This window comes from Agelaius tricolor, unplaced genomic scaffold (assembly GCF_023055355.1).
Source record: "Agelaius tricolor isolate 1412-34295 unplaced genomic scaffold, bAgeTri1.0.p SCAF_1, whole genome shotgun sequence".
NCBI lineage: Eukaryota > Metazoa > Chordata > Aves > Passeriformes > Icteridae > Agelaius > Agelaius tricolor.
Window position 1 is genome coordinate 42,312,566 of NW_027269261.1, and position 13,447 is coordinate 42,326,012.

Sequence of the window (13,447 nt, forward strand, 5' to 3'; positions counted from 1 at the left end):
CATGTACTCTGGTTCTATAGCTCTGCAAACATACAATACATAGTACCCACCTTCATGTTGACAATAAACAGGATTTTAAGTGTGTTTGTTTATAGCAACCACATAAGTGGAGTTTATAAAAACAGAATCTTCTCAGATACAATCTTTACTAACTCAGTAATGAAAAGCTGTTCAAGCAGACTATTAAAAAATGGGAGGAGGACTTTTAGTGTTTATTTTTAGTGCTCTGTTGTCATTCCTTCAGCAGACAAATATTTTTCTAAAATTTTTGCAGTCCATATTTGTATGCCTTACATTCACTCATGCGTCTTTGATTTTCCACAGCATGACTCTCTAATTCACCAAATAAGGTTCTCAACAGCACATCACATTTTTCAGACAGGGATCATATTTAGAGCTAAATTTAAAATTGTTTTAGGAAGTTAGAGTTCAAGGCTGTCAATCAAGATCAGGTTACTCAAAAAGACAAAAAAGAATTTTACCAAAAACCTATTTGAAACATCAAAAGTGAAGTGCAATAAATTTGGGAAGGTTCTTTTTTTTTTCTTTTTTTGGAAAAAATCTGATAACCTGATCATCAAAACTACCTTAGAATATATGGAAAATCCTGACTCTCTTTCAGTTTGATTTAGATCAAAAAGTCTAAAGAAACTGTGAACTTTAAACTACAGTGTACATAATGATAAATATTTTAAATTTTGCATTGATCTTAAAAAAAAAAATTAGAATTCCTACTAACTTTGTGTGTGTATAAAACAGCAGAAGTGCCTTTCATCTGGAAAGGTTGCAGGTGATAGATTGAATGTTAGCTTTTTTTAGAAATGAAATATCGAATCCTAAAGGCAGGATGGTAAGTAAGATGATAACTTAAAATATATTTAAAATATAGCATGTTTAACTATATTTTTTATTTTTGAGAAACAGTCTTCTGAATTAGCATCTGTGCTTTCTTGTATTGTCTGTGTCTCTTCCTTCTAGAATGTTTCTTTTCACTTGAATGAATATGATCATGATTTACACACATTGACAGAGCAGCACTTATATTGATAAGAAGTGTCACTGGCAAATCAATTTTGTTAGAAGATCCATGATTTAGGAAAATACAGTTTCACATCCATATCTTGTGAGCATAGCAGTTATATTTGATATGTCTACAGTTTATGTGGAACAGAAAAAGTTCTAAAGTCTTTGCTGGAAATGTATACATTCTGCTGTTCATTTTATTTCTGACAATGCAGAGGATATTGTAGCTTCATACCACATAGTTTGGATCTACTTTCAGTACTCTAATCATTGCATCCTTCATGAATGTGTCATGAATATGTTTAAGTTCAAAATGCTGTCTCTGTCTTTAATGGTCAGATTTAATTGGCATTTGAGTTTTTTGGCCACAGCTGTTGAGAAGTTACTGTTGAGTGTTCCTAGCAAGTACATTTTTATAAACTTATTTTTATTCCTTGGTATTTACATGAGCATGTAAAAATGAAGAAGTATTAAAGTTCTATTAGTGGTGTTATAAAATAAAATTTCAATAGTCATTACAAATATACACGAACATTTACTATTATACATCTATATACACAGTAATGATGTGTTTTAAGTTGCTACAACTTAATTTGCTACAACTTAAGTGTGAGGATCACCTTTAAGTGTTGAGTTAAATGATATAATGGAATTAATGCATTCCACAACTTCTGCATGTATTGCATATCCATAAATCAATTATTGAAATTCAAACGGATGAAATAAATTTTTATGTAGTCCCTTGAAATTCTTTTGTTTCTCATGCTGCTTTCTATATGATAATGGTATTAAATGTGTGAGTATAAAGAAAAAAGGTAAAAAGTGATTTGTCCATGTTTTTTTTTTTTAATTTGTGTGTTGTTTGGTTTTGTATTTAGGCAAGTAATATCTCACCTCCATGGAGGTCTTTTTAAAGCTCCTCTTCTTGAGGTTCCTGAGAACTGCAGTTCACATAGTGGTTTTCACACAATTTTGTGCCTGTTGAGAGTAATTATGTTTGCATATGTTTGTGTAATTAATGGGAAATTGTAGTTCCTACAACCCCAACAGATAATTCTATCGTTACTAGTCTTTATAGTAAAGGTGTTTCAATTAGGTAGATATAAATATGTTTTGGGGTGTTTTTCTTTTGTTACTCAGTTTTGGTTGTTTTTCAGGTTAATTTAGGAAATGTATAGACATGTTCAGAAAATAGAATATTTCTCCTTCCTCTCCAAGTACATTTCTATTTCAGAAATGTTTTCTAATTACTGTAAATAATGTAGTGAGGATGTACGTAAAGCAGAGAACATTTTGAGATGAATATTAAATCTGCTGTGGACTGCATGTAGGGTGGGACAGTCATTAAACTGTAGGATATTTGTTTCTTTGTTTTGCTTATCTTTCATTTGATATAATAGATTAGTCTTGGGTATTACATGAAATTTTATTACTTGAAGAAGACAACCCTTCAGAAAAAAAGCGCCTTTTGTTGGTGTGTTCCTAAAGGAGACAGCATCAAGTTTTCTTTCCCAGAGTAAATAACTCATAATTTTTCAGTACCCTCTTTTCCCAGGCACAAGTAAATGTTTCTGAAAGTGGAAGAAACTGTTTACGGAAGAGATGTCTTGAATTTTTTGTTGGACTCTCTCAATATAGATCTATAATCTTGAATATTGACGAAATTAATGGTTTTACTCTGAAGAAGGAAGGATTTCTGTTTTTAGCTATGCCTCTGGATGCAAAAGAGAACTTTTCTTTTAACTGATTCTTGGTGTATCTCTTTATGTGCAGAAACCGTCAAAATAATTTGAGTTTACCCATATACAGCTTGTCTCACACATCAGGGTTGCTTAGGCTTGGTAGCAGAAGTTGGCTTTTTTTTTGTTTCATGCACATTATATTTAATTTTCTTCCTGGAAGTCAGTCTGTACTGTTCTTTTTTTTTCTTAAGGCAGCAATTTCCAATCTCAAAACCAGTAATGTGAGTCTTACTGTTCTGTCTATACTACCCCACTCACTGCCACTATTTATTTTATCTCTTTCCTGCATTTCTACCTCCAATCAAGCAATTGGGTTTTTTTCTTAATAATACATTTCCCTTAGAAATAAGGTTAGAAACTTATGGATTTTATGATAGTAGTTCTTTTTATGGTTAAAACTTCTGACAGGAGAGTTAGCCTCAAAAATAGTAAAGGAAACATCCATCAGGGAGATAAAGAAAGAGAATACTAACTTTTCTTCTAGTTTCCCCCTCTCCAAAGGATTAGTACCATTTGGTTAATGGGCTTTCCTGGCTAAATAAACATCATCTATGTAGATTTCAGCACCTTGTCACTTTAACCATTTATTATCACCAAGTGTTCCTAACTGGTCTGCAGCTGCTGCATGTCACATAAAAAAGGAAGAGGTGTTACCAAATGTAGCTTAATTAGTCCACATTTAAAATTCACACCTCGTTGTATTTAACTACAGAAGCAGCCGTACTTTATGGTACGATTCTGTCTTTTATTGAGATTCCCAGGCATAACCAGTTCACTGTTCTGTTATTTCACGTGCCTTACTGTTTATTTTGATAACAGATTAAATGTAATTTAAATGAGGAGCAAATTTTGCATTACACGTGTCACAAGCTGGGAGATGGCAGCATGGGGTAAATATTAAGGATTTAGAGACAAGCATGAATGATACTAGAGAAAGTCTGGAAAGATCCATTATTCATAACTGATGACAGATCTTTTGTGTGTGTTTGCAGCAGTGTTTCATACAGTAGCTTAGGAAGTGAAAAACACCAGATCCCCTTGGTTTTTGTTCCCAAACTGGAACGTGCTGCAGAGGAGCCAGACCCACACAGTGCCTGGTGGGGAGTGTCTGCTCACCACCAAGTGGCTGAGGTGGTCATTGAAACAGGTGATCACGAGGGAGGCAGTGTGAGCATCCTTTGGGGACCCCTGATATGTTAACTCCAGCAGAGAGAGAGAAAAACAGACCTGATGGTTCTCTACTGAATCACTGTTTCACGATGAAGTGAGCCTCAATTAATGCTGTGCATCCCCAAGGGAAAGAACACACTTGCAGGCAAACTTTGGCCTTGCATAGGTTAAATGCTTGCTGTCTTAAGGTTGTCTATGTTATTGTAAGGGTTGAATTCAGTCCACTGTGCTTAAACAAGCCTGTATTCAATAAATTTGGTTTAAATTATAGGCCATTATTTTTGTTAATTTTTTTTTCAAATGCAAGTTTTGTCAAATACATTTTATTTTTGACTCTGTGGTCCTGGCAAGTGCCAAGAGCATTTCATTTCCTTTCCTGCCAGAGCAGTCATTTCCTTTCAGATTTGTAACAAGGTAGACATGTTTCATCTTGTTGCTGCCAAAATAAAATAATGGATTTCTTTTGTAGGTGGAACACCTAATTTGAAAACACTGTGGCTTGCCAAGGGGCCTGACGTGGAGAAGCAACGGTATAGCACATTTCTGGCATGCTTTCACCTTCAAGATGAGATGGAAGAGCTCCAAGCTCTGGAAGCACCTGTTGCAGGATTCTGCTGCTTGCTGGCCTATCTTATGATGCAAGTAAGAGGGATGGTTGCTTTTCCCTCAGTCAGGGCTGTCAGCCCTGATAAGTGCAAAGGACAAATAAAGTGGTTTTTGCTAACCTGTGCTGGGCATTCCTCTTAATCCTTACTGTAGGCATAGCTGATCAAATTTAATAGTACTGCATTACAGTATTTTTAATTACTCCACTTAGCGTGCACCATCCTGTTCAAGAAATACTTGGGGTTTTTAGTAGCTAATCATAACTCTCATGTGCCCATGACAAAACCCCTCGGGCAGTCTAGCAGAGAGAGTATAAACTGAGGGATTTCCCCTGCTCTTTGGGACCTGTTTGCAAATTAAAGTTGCTCCTTTTGTCTTTCCTTTGTGTCATCAAAAGGAGACATTCCCTCAGGTGACTATGCAGACTGTGCAAACAGACAATATAAATATTTAGTCAGCTCTCACTGACTACTTTTTCATGCCATCTCATCAGTCTACTAATTTTCAAGCCAGAATTGAGGATATGGCCCTTCTCATTAAATTCTGAGTAATAGGGGATCATTAGGTAGCACTTCTGTTATAATTCCAAATACTTGGCATCCTGCAGACTACTTTAATTATAATAAAAAGGGACACAAGATTAAATACAATATTGCTTCATTATTTACTTTTCTCTTAGGCATTTAATATATTGTCTGTACTTGCCACATTTCCAATGGTGATCTCACAAGCAGATTTTCCTGTCTGAGGATGAGCAGATTATGCATTTATCTAATCTGATAAGCTCAGTTTCACTTGTACTTAAACTGAACTGCATTTTGTCTTTTGTTTTGCTTTTTTAGGCTTCAATTTCCTCAATAACAAATTTGTACTGGTGTGTGATACATGAAAACAAGTTCTCCCTGAATTTTCCTTTCATTTCCCTTCATATGTTCACTCAAACTTAGATGATATATTGAGGAAGTACATATGGGAATTACACAAATGATCCGTATGGGTCTTTTTTTTTCTTTAATATTTGTATAACAGAATACAAATTGACTTTTTTTTTAAGATAATACTTATTAAACATCATTTCATGCCTTGCAGTTTCAGGTCAGCAAGATCTATATCATGTGTATAACACTTTCAACATACTTGAAGTGCTTTTCCTATTAGAATATGAAAATGCAGTTTCATTTATCACTGTTCCACTTTTTATTGTGGAATAGTTCCACCATAAATGTTCCACTATTTATTGACTTATTCTGTGCACCCTTTCATAGCATGATAACTAAATTATTTGAGAAGGGTTTCTTTAGTGGGATTAAGAAGAGGAGTAACAGGATGGAACACCTGCAGAGATGTGGATTTACTGAACCGTGATCACAGGGTATTAATAAAATAGAAAAAAAATGCTTGTCAGGAAAATGGTTTTCAGAACTTATTATCCAATGGCCACTGTTATAAACAGAGACAAAATCACACTTACAGCTCTTGGTTTCAGCAGGAGTAACAGCAGAGAGCTCATGCAAAGGGCTCAGTTTTCATGGCAGTGCCACTTTCACAAGAACTGCCCCATTTTCCTGATTCTCTTCTGCCCTCAGGGTTGCACTGATACAATCTACCCTGGGAACCAGACTGGGGAATTGATTTGGAGTAAAATGGTTTTCACTGCTGAGTTATTTTAAACTTTGGTTATTTCTCTGATATCGTCTGTTTGTTCTCTTGGGATGTTTGAGAGGAAAACACGAGGGCAGGAGTGTCAGTAGCCATGCTTTGAGCTGGCCATATTGCTTCCATTTGTTTTATAGCTGAGAAAACAAGGCTTGTCTAGCTGTGTTCTGACTCTGGTCTTTACACTTTGGTCTTAAATTTTTATTAGAGAAGGAAGGTGAATTGTTTCCTCAGAAATTATTTAAGTTGAGAAAATTGTAGGTTGCCTTGAAGCAGGCCTGAAGTCTTCCTTCAGCTCATATGAGGGAAAATAGAATTCTTTCAAATTTCATTACTTATAATTGAATCTAAGCTAAAAATGAGGGTTTTGCAGGAACCAGCATACTAACCAACCCATCTGGCTTCCTCAGAATGTATGTGCAAGTGTTTAATGAAAACTTCAGATGCATTTTTTTAAGGTAAGAAAAAAAAATCCATTGAGCAAACCTTAACTATGTAAAAAAGTGTTGGTTTGAAAAATGTTCTTTTCAAAGGTACCTTTCAAATAGTTCTAAATTAAAAACAAAAATAGCGAAAAAATTACAAAATATTAGGTCTGTCTTTAAAGTTAGCAAAGCAGCAAATGAATTCAAATTAAACAGTGAAGCCTCTAGACAAAAGGGAATTTTCTCATTCAGTCTCTAACAGTTTTGGATTAAATCTGACAGTGGAACTGTGATAACTCACCAAGTTTGATCACTGAATAAAATATTTCTCTGAAGAAGTGTTTTTACATTAGTAAGCATTTTTGGCTGATCTGCTCTGTTAGAGGCATTTTCTTGCTGTTGTCCTTGCAATCTTTGATTTCCTTTTCTTAGGACGAAATTGTGCAGGTATTAAGAATTGTTTGTAGATAAAACTCACTTTTTCTGTTACTTCAGTGTATGAAATGTGCAGTTTAGTAAACCTCTCTTGTTGCCATATACACAAAGGTGACACCTGACTTGAATTACAGGGTAAAGGAGGGCCATTATCAGATCTTAGCAGACAGGTGGAGTTAATGAATACCAAGGAGCATTTTGAAAGCTTAAAATGTTTCTGATATCCCTCACATTCTTGTGCTGTATGCAAGATCATAGAGGAGAAAATATTTTACGATGGGACAAGCAATGGGGCTTGATTAAAAAAAAAATCTGAATAGCGGTTGAATGATTTTTATCCTATTAAAAGAAAGGCAATGCAGAGGTTCTGGCAGCCTCTTAAGTCTTCTGTACACCCACAATGCACATTTCCACATTTTGCAAGAGAAACCTTTCCTCAAGTTCCAAATGATAAGGAATTGTAATGCTCTGTGGATCTCACTTTGGAGCTCTCTGCATGTCCTCAGCTGCTGTAACAGATAAGTGCTCTTGGTGCACTTGTGTAATACACAGTGTTTCATGGGAGGAAGGAAAGGATTAGAACTCCACTGGTAGTGTTATGGAATCATGCCAGCTGCTCTCAAGGTGCTGTGTTTCTTCTGTGCTGATCATGTGCCTCTGCAACATCTCCAAACACTTTTTCACAGCAGAAAAAGTGCCCACTTTACAGATAAAAGTGAGCTGTTACATCAATATAGACTTGTCATTTCCTTTTCCCCACTAGAACATTTTAGGTTTTAGTTTTAAGTTTTCCCTGCTTCCATAAGTAGCCTTAAAACCTGAAAGAAGTCAAATATGTTTTGATAAATCCTGAAATTTAGGTTAAAATAGGTAATTGAAATATTTTAGAATATTTTGAAATGTTTAACAGATAAATGTGTAAGCAATTTTTAAAATTCCTGATGGTCATCATATCTGTGGCTCATTGAGGTGATTTTTATCCTATGTCTTGATTTTAAAGGAATTTTTTTTAATCTCTTTTTTCTTTTAACTATGCTTGATGTAACAGAGAGGGAGAAATTTCCTGTTATTAAGAAATTCCAAGGGAAGTGGAAAAGGGAAAAACGAAGGGTAGGCATTTAGTTTGGTGTGTGGAAATCCATGTATATACACTATACACAAGTGTTGGGGTATCCACTTGCTTCAAGCTGTGAAAGAACGTATTTTGTTCCCTGTGTGTTTTCCTAGATGATGCATTCCTGGTGGTCATCATTGAGGTCACTGTTCCAAGTCTGATATACTTGAGCAAGTGGATTCAATTTTTCAGAAAGGTCCTCTTCAGAACCTTAAGATAATGTGTCATTTTTTCATCTGTTTCAGGTCAGTAGCCTCTCTCTGGAGGACTTAAATGCATTTCTGGCTCTCATTCTCTGCCTCAAAGGGAAATCAGCAGCTCAACTGACAGGCCTGCAGGTATGCACTGGAATAATTATGTAGCATGAAATACTCATGGAAACCTTGTGATGAAAGTTTTGGGGATAAACCATTCTACATTAGTTTTTTTACAGACACAGGAGCTAAGGGTCAGGGTAACTATGTAGGCTTTTCATGTGCTATACTTTGTGTGAATACTTATGTTTGCTAATCACACAAAAAATTAAAATGGAAGGGACATTTTGTAGTGGTTGGAGTCCTAGAGTGAGCAAATTATTCTCAGATTTCTTCCTTCCTTAGCTTCCAACTTCCATGTGATGAAAAATTGGTAACGTCAATCCTGTCACACAACATTGCTTCATTTTTTCTACTGAGGAGGATTTTGGTTTTGGATGTGAGTTGTATGAAAATCTCTAGATTAAATTAAATTTTGGTATTACTGCTTGAGGGAGAATATAAACAGTATAAACCTAACCAGAAAAAAGTTACCTAATGTTACTCATTGCAGTGAAAACCATTTGGATTACACTGTTCTGTAACTATTTGGAAGTTCTTTTAAATATTTTATATATACTCCATCCAAATCTTTTTTTTTCCTTTCTTATCTTCTACCTTTCTACATGTGGATTGAAGATTCCTAGAAGGTTATTGCAGAAGAACCATTTAAAAAATTCTTCCTGCACATGAAATTATGCAAGAGTATTTTTAATTTCATAGCCTGAAATTGCAATCAAAGTATTAGCAATGTGTAGCACAGACTCCACATGTCAATTGCTATTTGAGTTGTGAGTTTACATAAAAGTAAGTGGGAAAGGGTTAGAACCTTAACATATCTTCATTCTGTAAATCTTGCTTGTATTTCCAATAAATTCCCTGTTTCTTTGAACAGTCCATGAGAGAATTTTGAAAGTACTTTTTTGTTGATCTCAAGGTTACACTCTTGTTACTATCCATTTGTTTCTAGTGCACGAGTACCAAAATAACAAAACCAGTGTGATCCCAGTTTCATTATTAGATTCCTTATAGCAGATGAAGTCCAGGCTCTTACAAGTTTCTTCAAAGTCATCACAAATTTGATTTGTAGCTGACTGTGTAACAAAAAGGAAGCAATGAAATGAGGGCAATATGGAACACAGCAGAAATGTAGGATTTATTTCTGTCATACATTACTGCACATAGTGCTGCACTCAGCACTGGGAGGATCAGTACTTCAAGTCTGCATGGCAGTCATTCAGCAGCAGCATAAGGGAAATCAAGCCCAAGCAGGAAGTGTTGAAACAACTTGTTTATAGATGCATTTACAGGGATTGTTACATAAGTTTCTAAAGTGCTTCTAAGTTTATTCTGCTTGAATTAGAGGCCTTTGTTTGATTCATTTGTGTTGTGGCTCTTTGGAAATACATATCTGCATCCAAATGCATAACATAAATCAATGTATGCTGCTTATCAGCATTGTGCTGATTGAAAGTTGTTCACAAGATTTTGTTATTTGCCCACAAAGCTTATGGCAGATAGCTGTGCACACAGAAGTGCAGGAAGTGTGAAGCTGGTCTTACACTGTGTCGTGTACCACTTTATGAAGTGGACAGAATGTTGTTGGAATTGACTACTGATGCCGTTGCCAACTCCTTTCCAAAGTTATGTCACTCTGCTGCTTATATAAGCACTTCATGCACTGTCCCACAATGCCTTCTGCTGTGCTAGAAACCAGCACAACAAGATCCATGTAACATAGCTGAAATTTTTTGTATCAAACCACTTTGTAGATCAGCTCCTTGTCTTGCTCTGTTAAAATTCACGGTAGTGCCTTTGGTAATAGTTTGAGCCAGAATAAATCCTTCTGAAGGGAATAGTGAGGAAAGATTTTGGTCTCTTTCTCTTCTGAGATTGTGAATACATAAATAAGAGTTTCAAAACTTTCCCTCATTGCCTTCAAATTAACCTCTTTTCCTGTGTTTTGATGACCTGAATTTCCCTGTGGAAAAAAGTTGCTGTTTCTCAGTTGTATGTGTATCTGTGTCGTGTCAAGCTGTATCAAGAATAGAGAACTTAATGATGTCCTGGGAATTCTCTCTTGAAAGGGCAGGGCACTAAATAAATAAAATATCTTATACAAATATTCTAAGAATAATGATCAGTAAAGCTAGCTTTCTGAGAATTACCATTCAAGCATCTAATTTTCAAGATCCCATCTCAGAATAGCTTAAACAGTTTTTACTCATTACTGTATTTATTTAGTCATTTTACAAACTTGAGTTCTGCTCAATAGAGTTATTGAGTTGTTTTAATAGTGAATAATGTTTCAATAGGTGTTTAACAGCTTAATTTTCTAGATATTTGTGTTTAAAATCAAAGGATCCAAGTGCAATGAATTACACTGACATGTAGTTGATTAATAAATGGAGTTTACAGTAAGAAAACAGGAATAGAGTTTAATCTGTTTACAATTGTTTTTGTTCTCCACTGAAAAGTTAAAAGCAATTCCTAGAAACAGCTAAATCACAGAGCTTCCAAATGGTAAAATTTGTCAGCATCTGCAAAATTTTATGAAAATATTTTCTTATTTGCCATTTTGGACTTAACACTATAGTATATTTAAATGTTGAAAAGAATGTTTATTTCTTGTAAGTATTTCTTTGAAGAACACTAATTTGATTTTTTAAAAAATATCTCTTTCTGTAAAGAAGTCAATTAGCAAATATGTTTTAGCAGAATACTTAACTTCCAATATGAAATATGAGAGGAGATATAAATAAAGCCCGTTATGATGGAATGAAGAGAGCATTTCAGCCTTCACTTTCAAATCTACTTTCTAATATGCTGTCCATATTTCATAGTTAATGAGATCCATAAACCCACAAGTCTATGAAACAGAAAAGTCTATGGTTTGAATAAAGTGGGTTAAAGCCATAAAAAATATAGTTTATCTCATGCTGAAAGAAAGTGGGCTGTGAACATGTAACAACACTGTACATTAAATATTACTGTCTGAGAATAACATAATGTTTATACATGAAGATTTGATTATTTTTCAAGATCGATGGTTTCAAAATACCAAAATGTGCACATGATAAAAAAGACATTTTTCTGGTTAGATTTTTTTCTAGTTTTCTTGTGGTGCCCCCCTTATATGGTAGATTAGCATTCTACTTTGCCCAAGCCTCCCATAGAGCTTATACATAAGGTCAGAATTAAATTTTGGACCCCAGGTTGTCTAGTTCCCTTCTTTCTATTTAAATCTGGTGTGTGGTGTTGGCAAAAAGCCCAGGGAGCCATCAGTCTAACTTGGAGGCCATTGCAGAGAAAAAGAAGCACCAGCAGTTTTGCTTCCAGACTCGTTTCTTACATTGTGCTGGCCCTGGTTGTTTACAAGTGCAATTACAATAATGCATGTAAAATACTGCCCAAACATGAAAAACTATAATGACTTATAAACACAATTACATTTTTTCTAAGATTTCACTAAGTATGTGACAATATGAAAAAATTGTGTTGGAAGTGTAAAGCTGTGAATCAAATCTTTTCTGAAAGTTGTGACCCAAGATGAGATGGAAAAATTTGGTTAAAAAGGAAATAAAAACTGGAAATCGGTAGATTATTTTTGGGTCCTGATAAATTATTTTAGCAGTGAAATGTATGTCAGAAAAAGTTAATAGCAGGTGTGTGGGTAGACATACACATCACTGCTGGAACTCAGGGCATTTGCAAACCCTTGATAGCTTTGCTTTAAAATGTCCATTTTGCCAGAATATCTTCTTAAGAGTAATAACATCTTTTATACCACTTGTAAAAGGAGCAGTTTGGCTGTGTATGAGGTATAAGACAGTCAAGCACTGAAATATATTTCTTCAATTTTTAAAGAGTTTTTTGTTATTTAAAATTGTTACCGATGTGAAATGAGCACAATCATTTTAGATTAAAGTAGCAAAGAGTCTTTGAAACTTGATTGCAAATGAACTTTCACACAATATGTATTAGGCATTATTTAATTTACATTTGGAATAATAATAATAAGTACTCAGCAAACTAGGTAACTAGCTTGAAAGCTGGAAATAGCTTTAGCAAGAATTTTAGTTGCACAGAACTTTTGAGTATTTTTCATTGTGCAGCGTCATGGAATCAAAATTGCCTTGATTTACCTTGGTATTATACCAATATTACACAAGGTACTTTTCTCTGAATATTTTCCTGAGGGATACCTGGCCACATCCATGTAAAATAGCACTATGTTTTAGAGTCATAAGTAGTAGTGTGGATGTCTTGGTTGGGATCCCTCAGATTTAAAGGATGTTGCTACATCTATTCTGTGTTTTTTCTTCTGTGCCATGCAGATTAAAAGACATAAATAATACCCAGATTCTGAACACTCAATAATTTCAATCTCCTGATATGTTGGCAAGCCAGGTATGTTTGTCTGACACCATTATGTGTGATATTTTTCAAACAGACCCCAAACAGCCTTTGTGAGTTATCTGTATTTGTCAGAATATGATTATTTTAAAAAATCCTTTTTCCCCCCAGGCAGTGTATGTTTATTGTGTCTGTGTGACTGTTTCCTAATTAATATTTGCTTGAAGTCTAATTGGATTGATTAAAACATAAAATGCAAGTAAGAATATTGTAAAGATCTTAGGGATAAACCCTTCTTATATACAAAGGACCTGCTTCTGTAATGTATATTAGTAGTAACTAAAATGGAATTTGAGTGCATTCCCAGATGCTTTGCTGAATCAGGGTTCATATTCCCTCAAAATTTGCATCTGTCAAAAGTATTCTAAAAATTATAGGCAGGATTGTAACTGGCAGGTGGTGGAGAGCAGGGGGGATTGAGGTGATTTGCTGATCTTGGCGTTGCTCCCCAGCCCATTTTCTCATCTGCGGTCTTTAGGTTTCCTCAGCATTCTGGGCTAATCTGGAACTAAAGTGCAGCAGTATGGGATGTGATTTCAAGTTGGTATTGGTTCAATCCCTGTTCAA

General features: G+C 35.0%; 1 protein-coding gene across 2 annotated transcripts in view; it reads left to right on the forward strand.

Annotated features, from left to right (window-relative positions):
• The window catches only part of FAM120B (family with sequence similarity 120 member B), a 48,091-nt gene that overhangs the window by 14,261 nt on the left and 20,383 nt on the right, over positions 1-13,447 (forward strand). For both annotated transcript variants that reach the window (XR_011679850.1, XM_071431341.1), the window contains exons 5-6: positions 4,405-4,577; positions 8,417-8,509. Coding sequence is in view for 1 of the 2 variants with exons in the window: in XM_071431341.1 (XP_071287442.1) it covers positions 4,405-4,577; positions 8,417-8,509 (266 nt within the window). In the remaining variant the exon portion in view is untranslated. The remainder of the gene's footprint in view (positions 1-4,404; positions 4,578-8,416; positions 8,510-13,447) is intronic.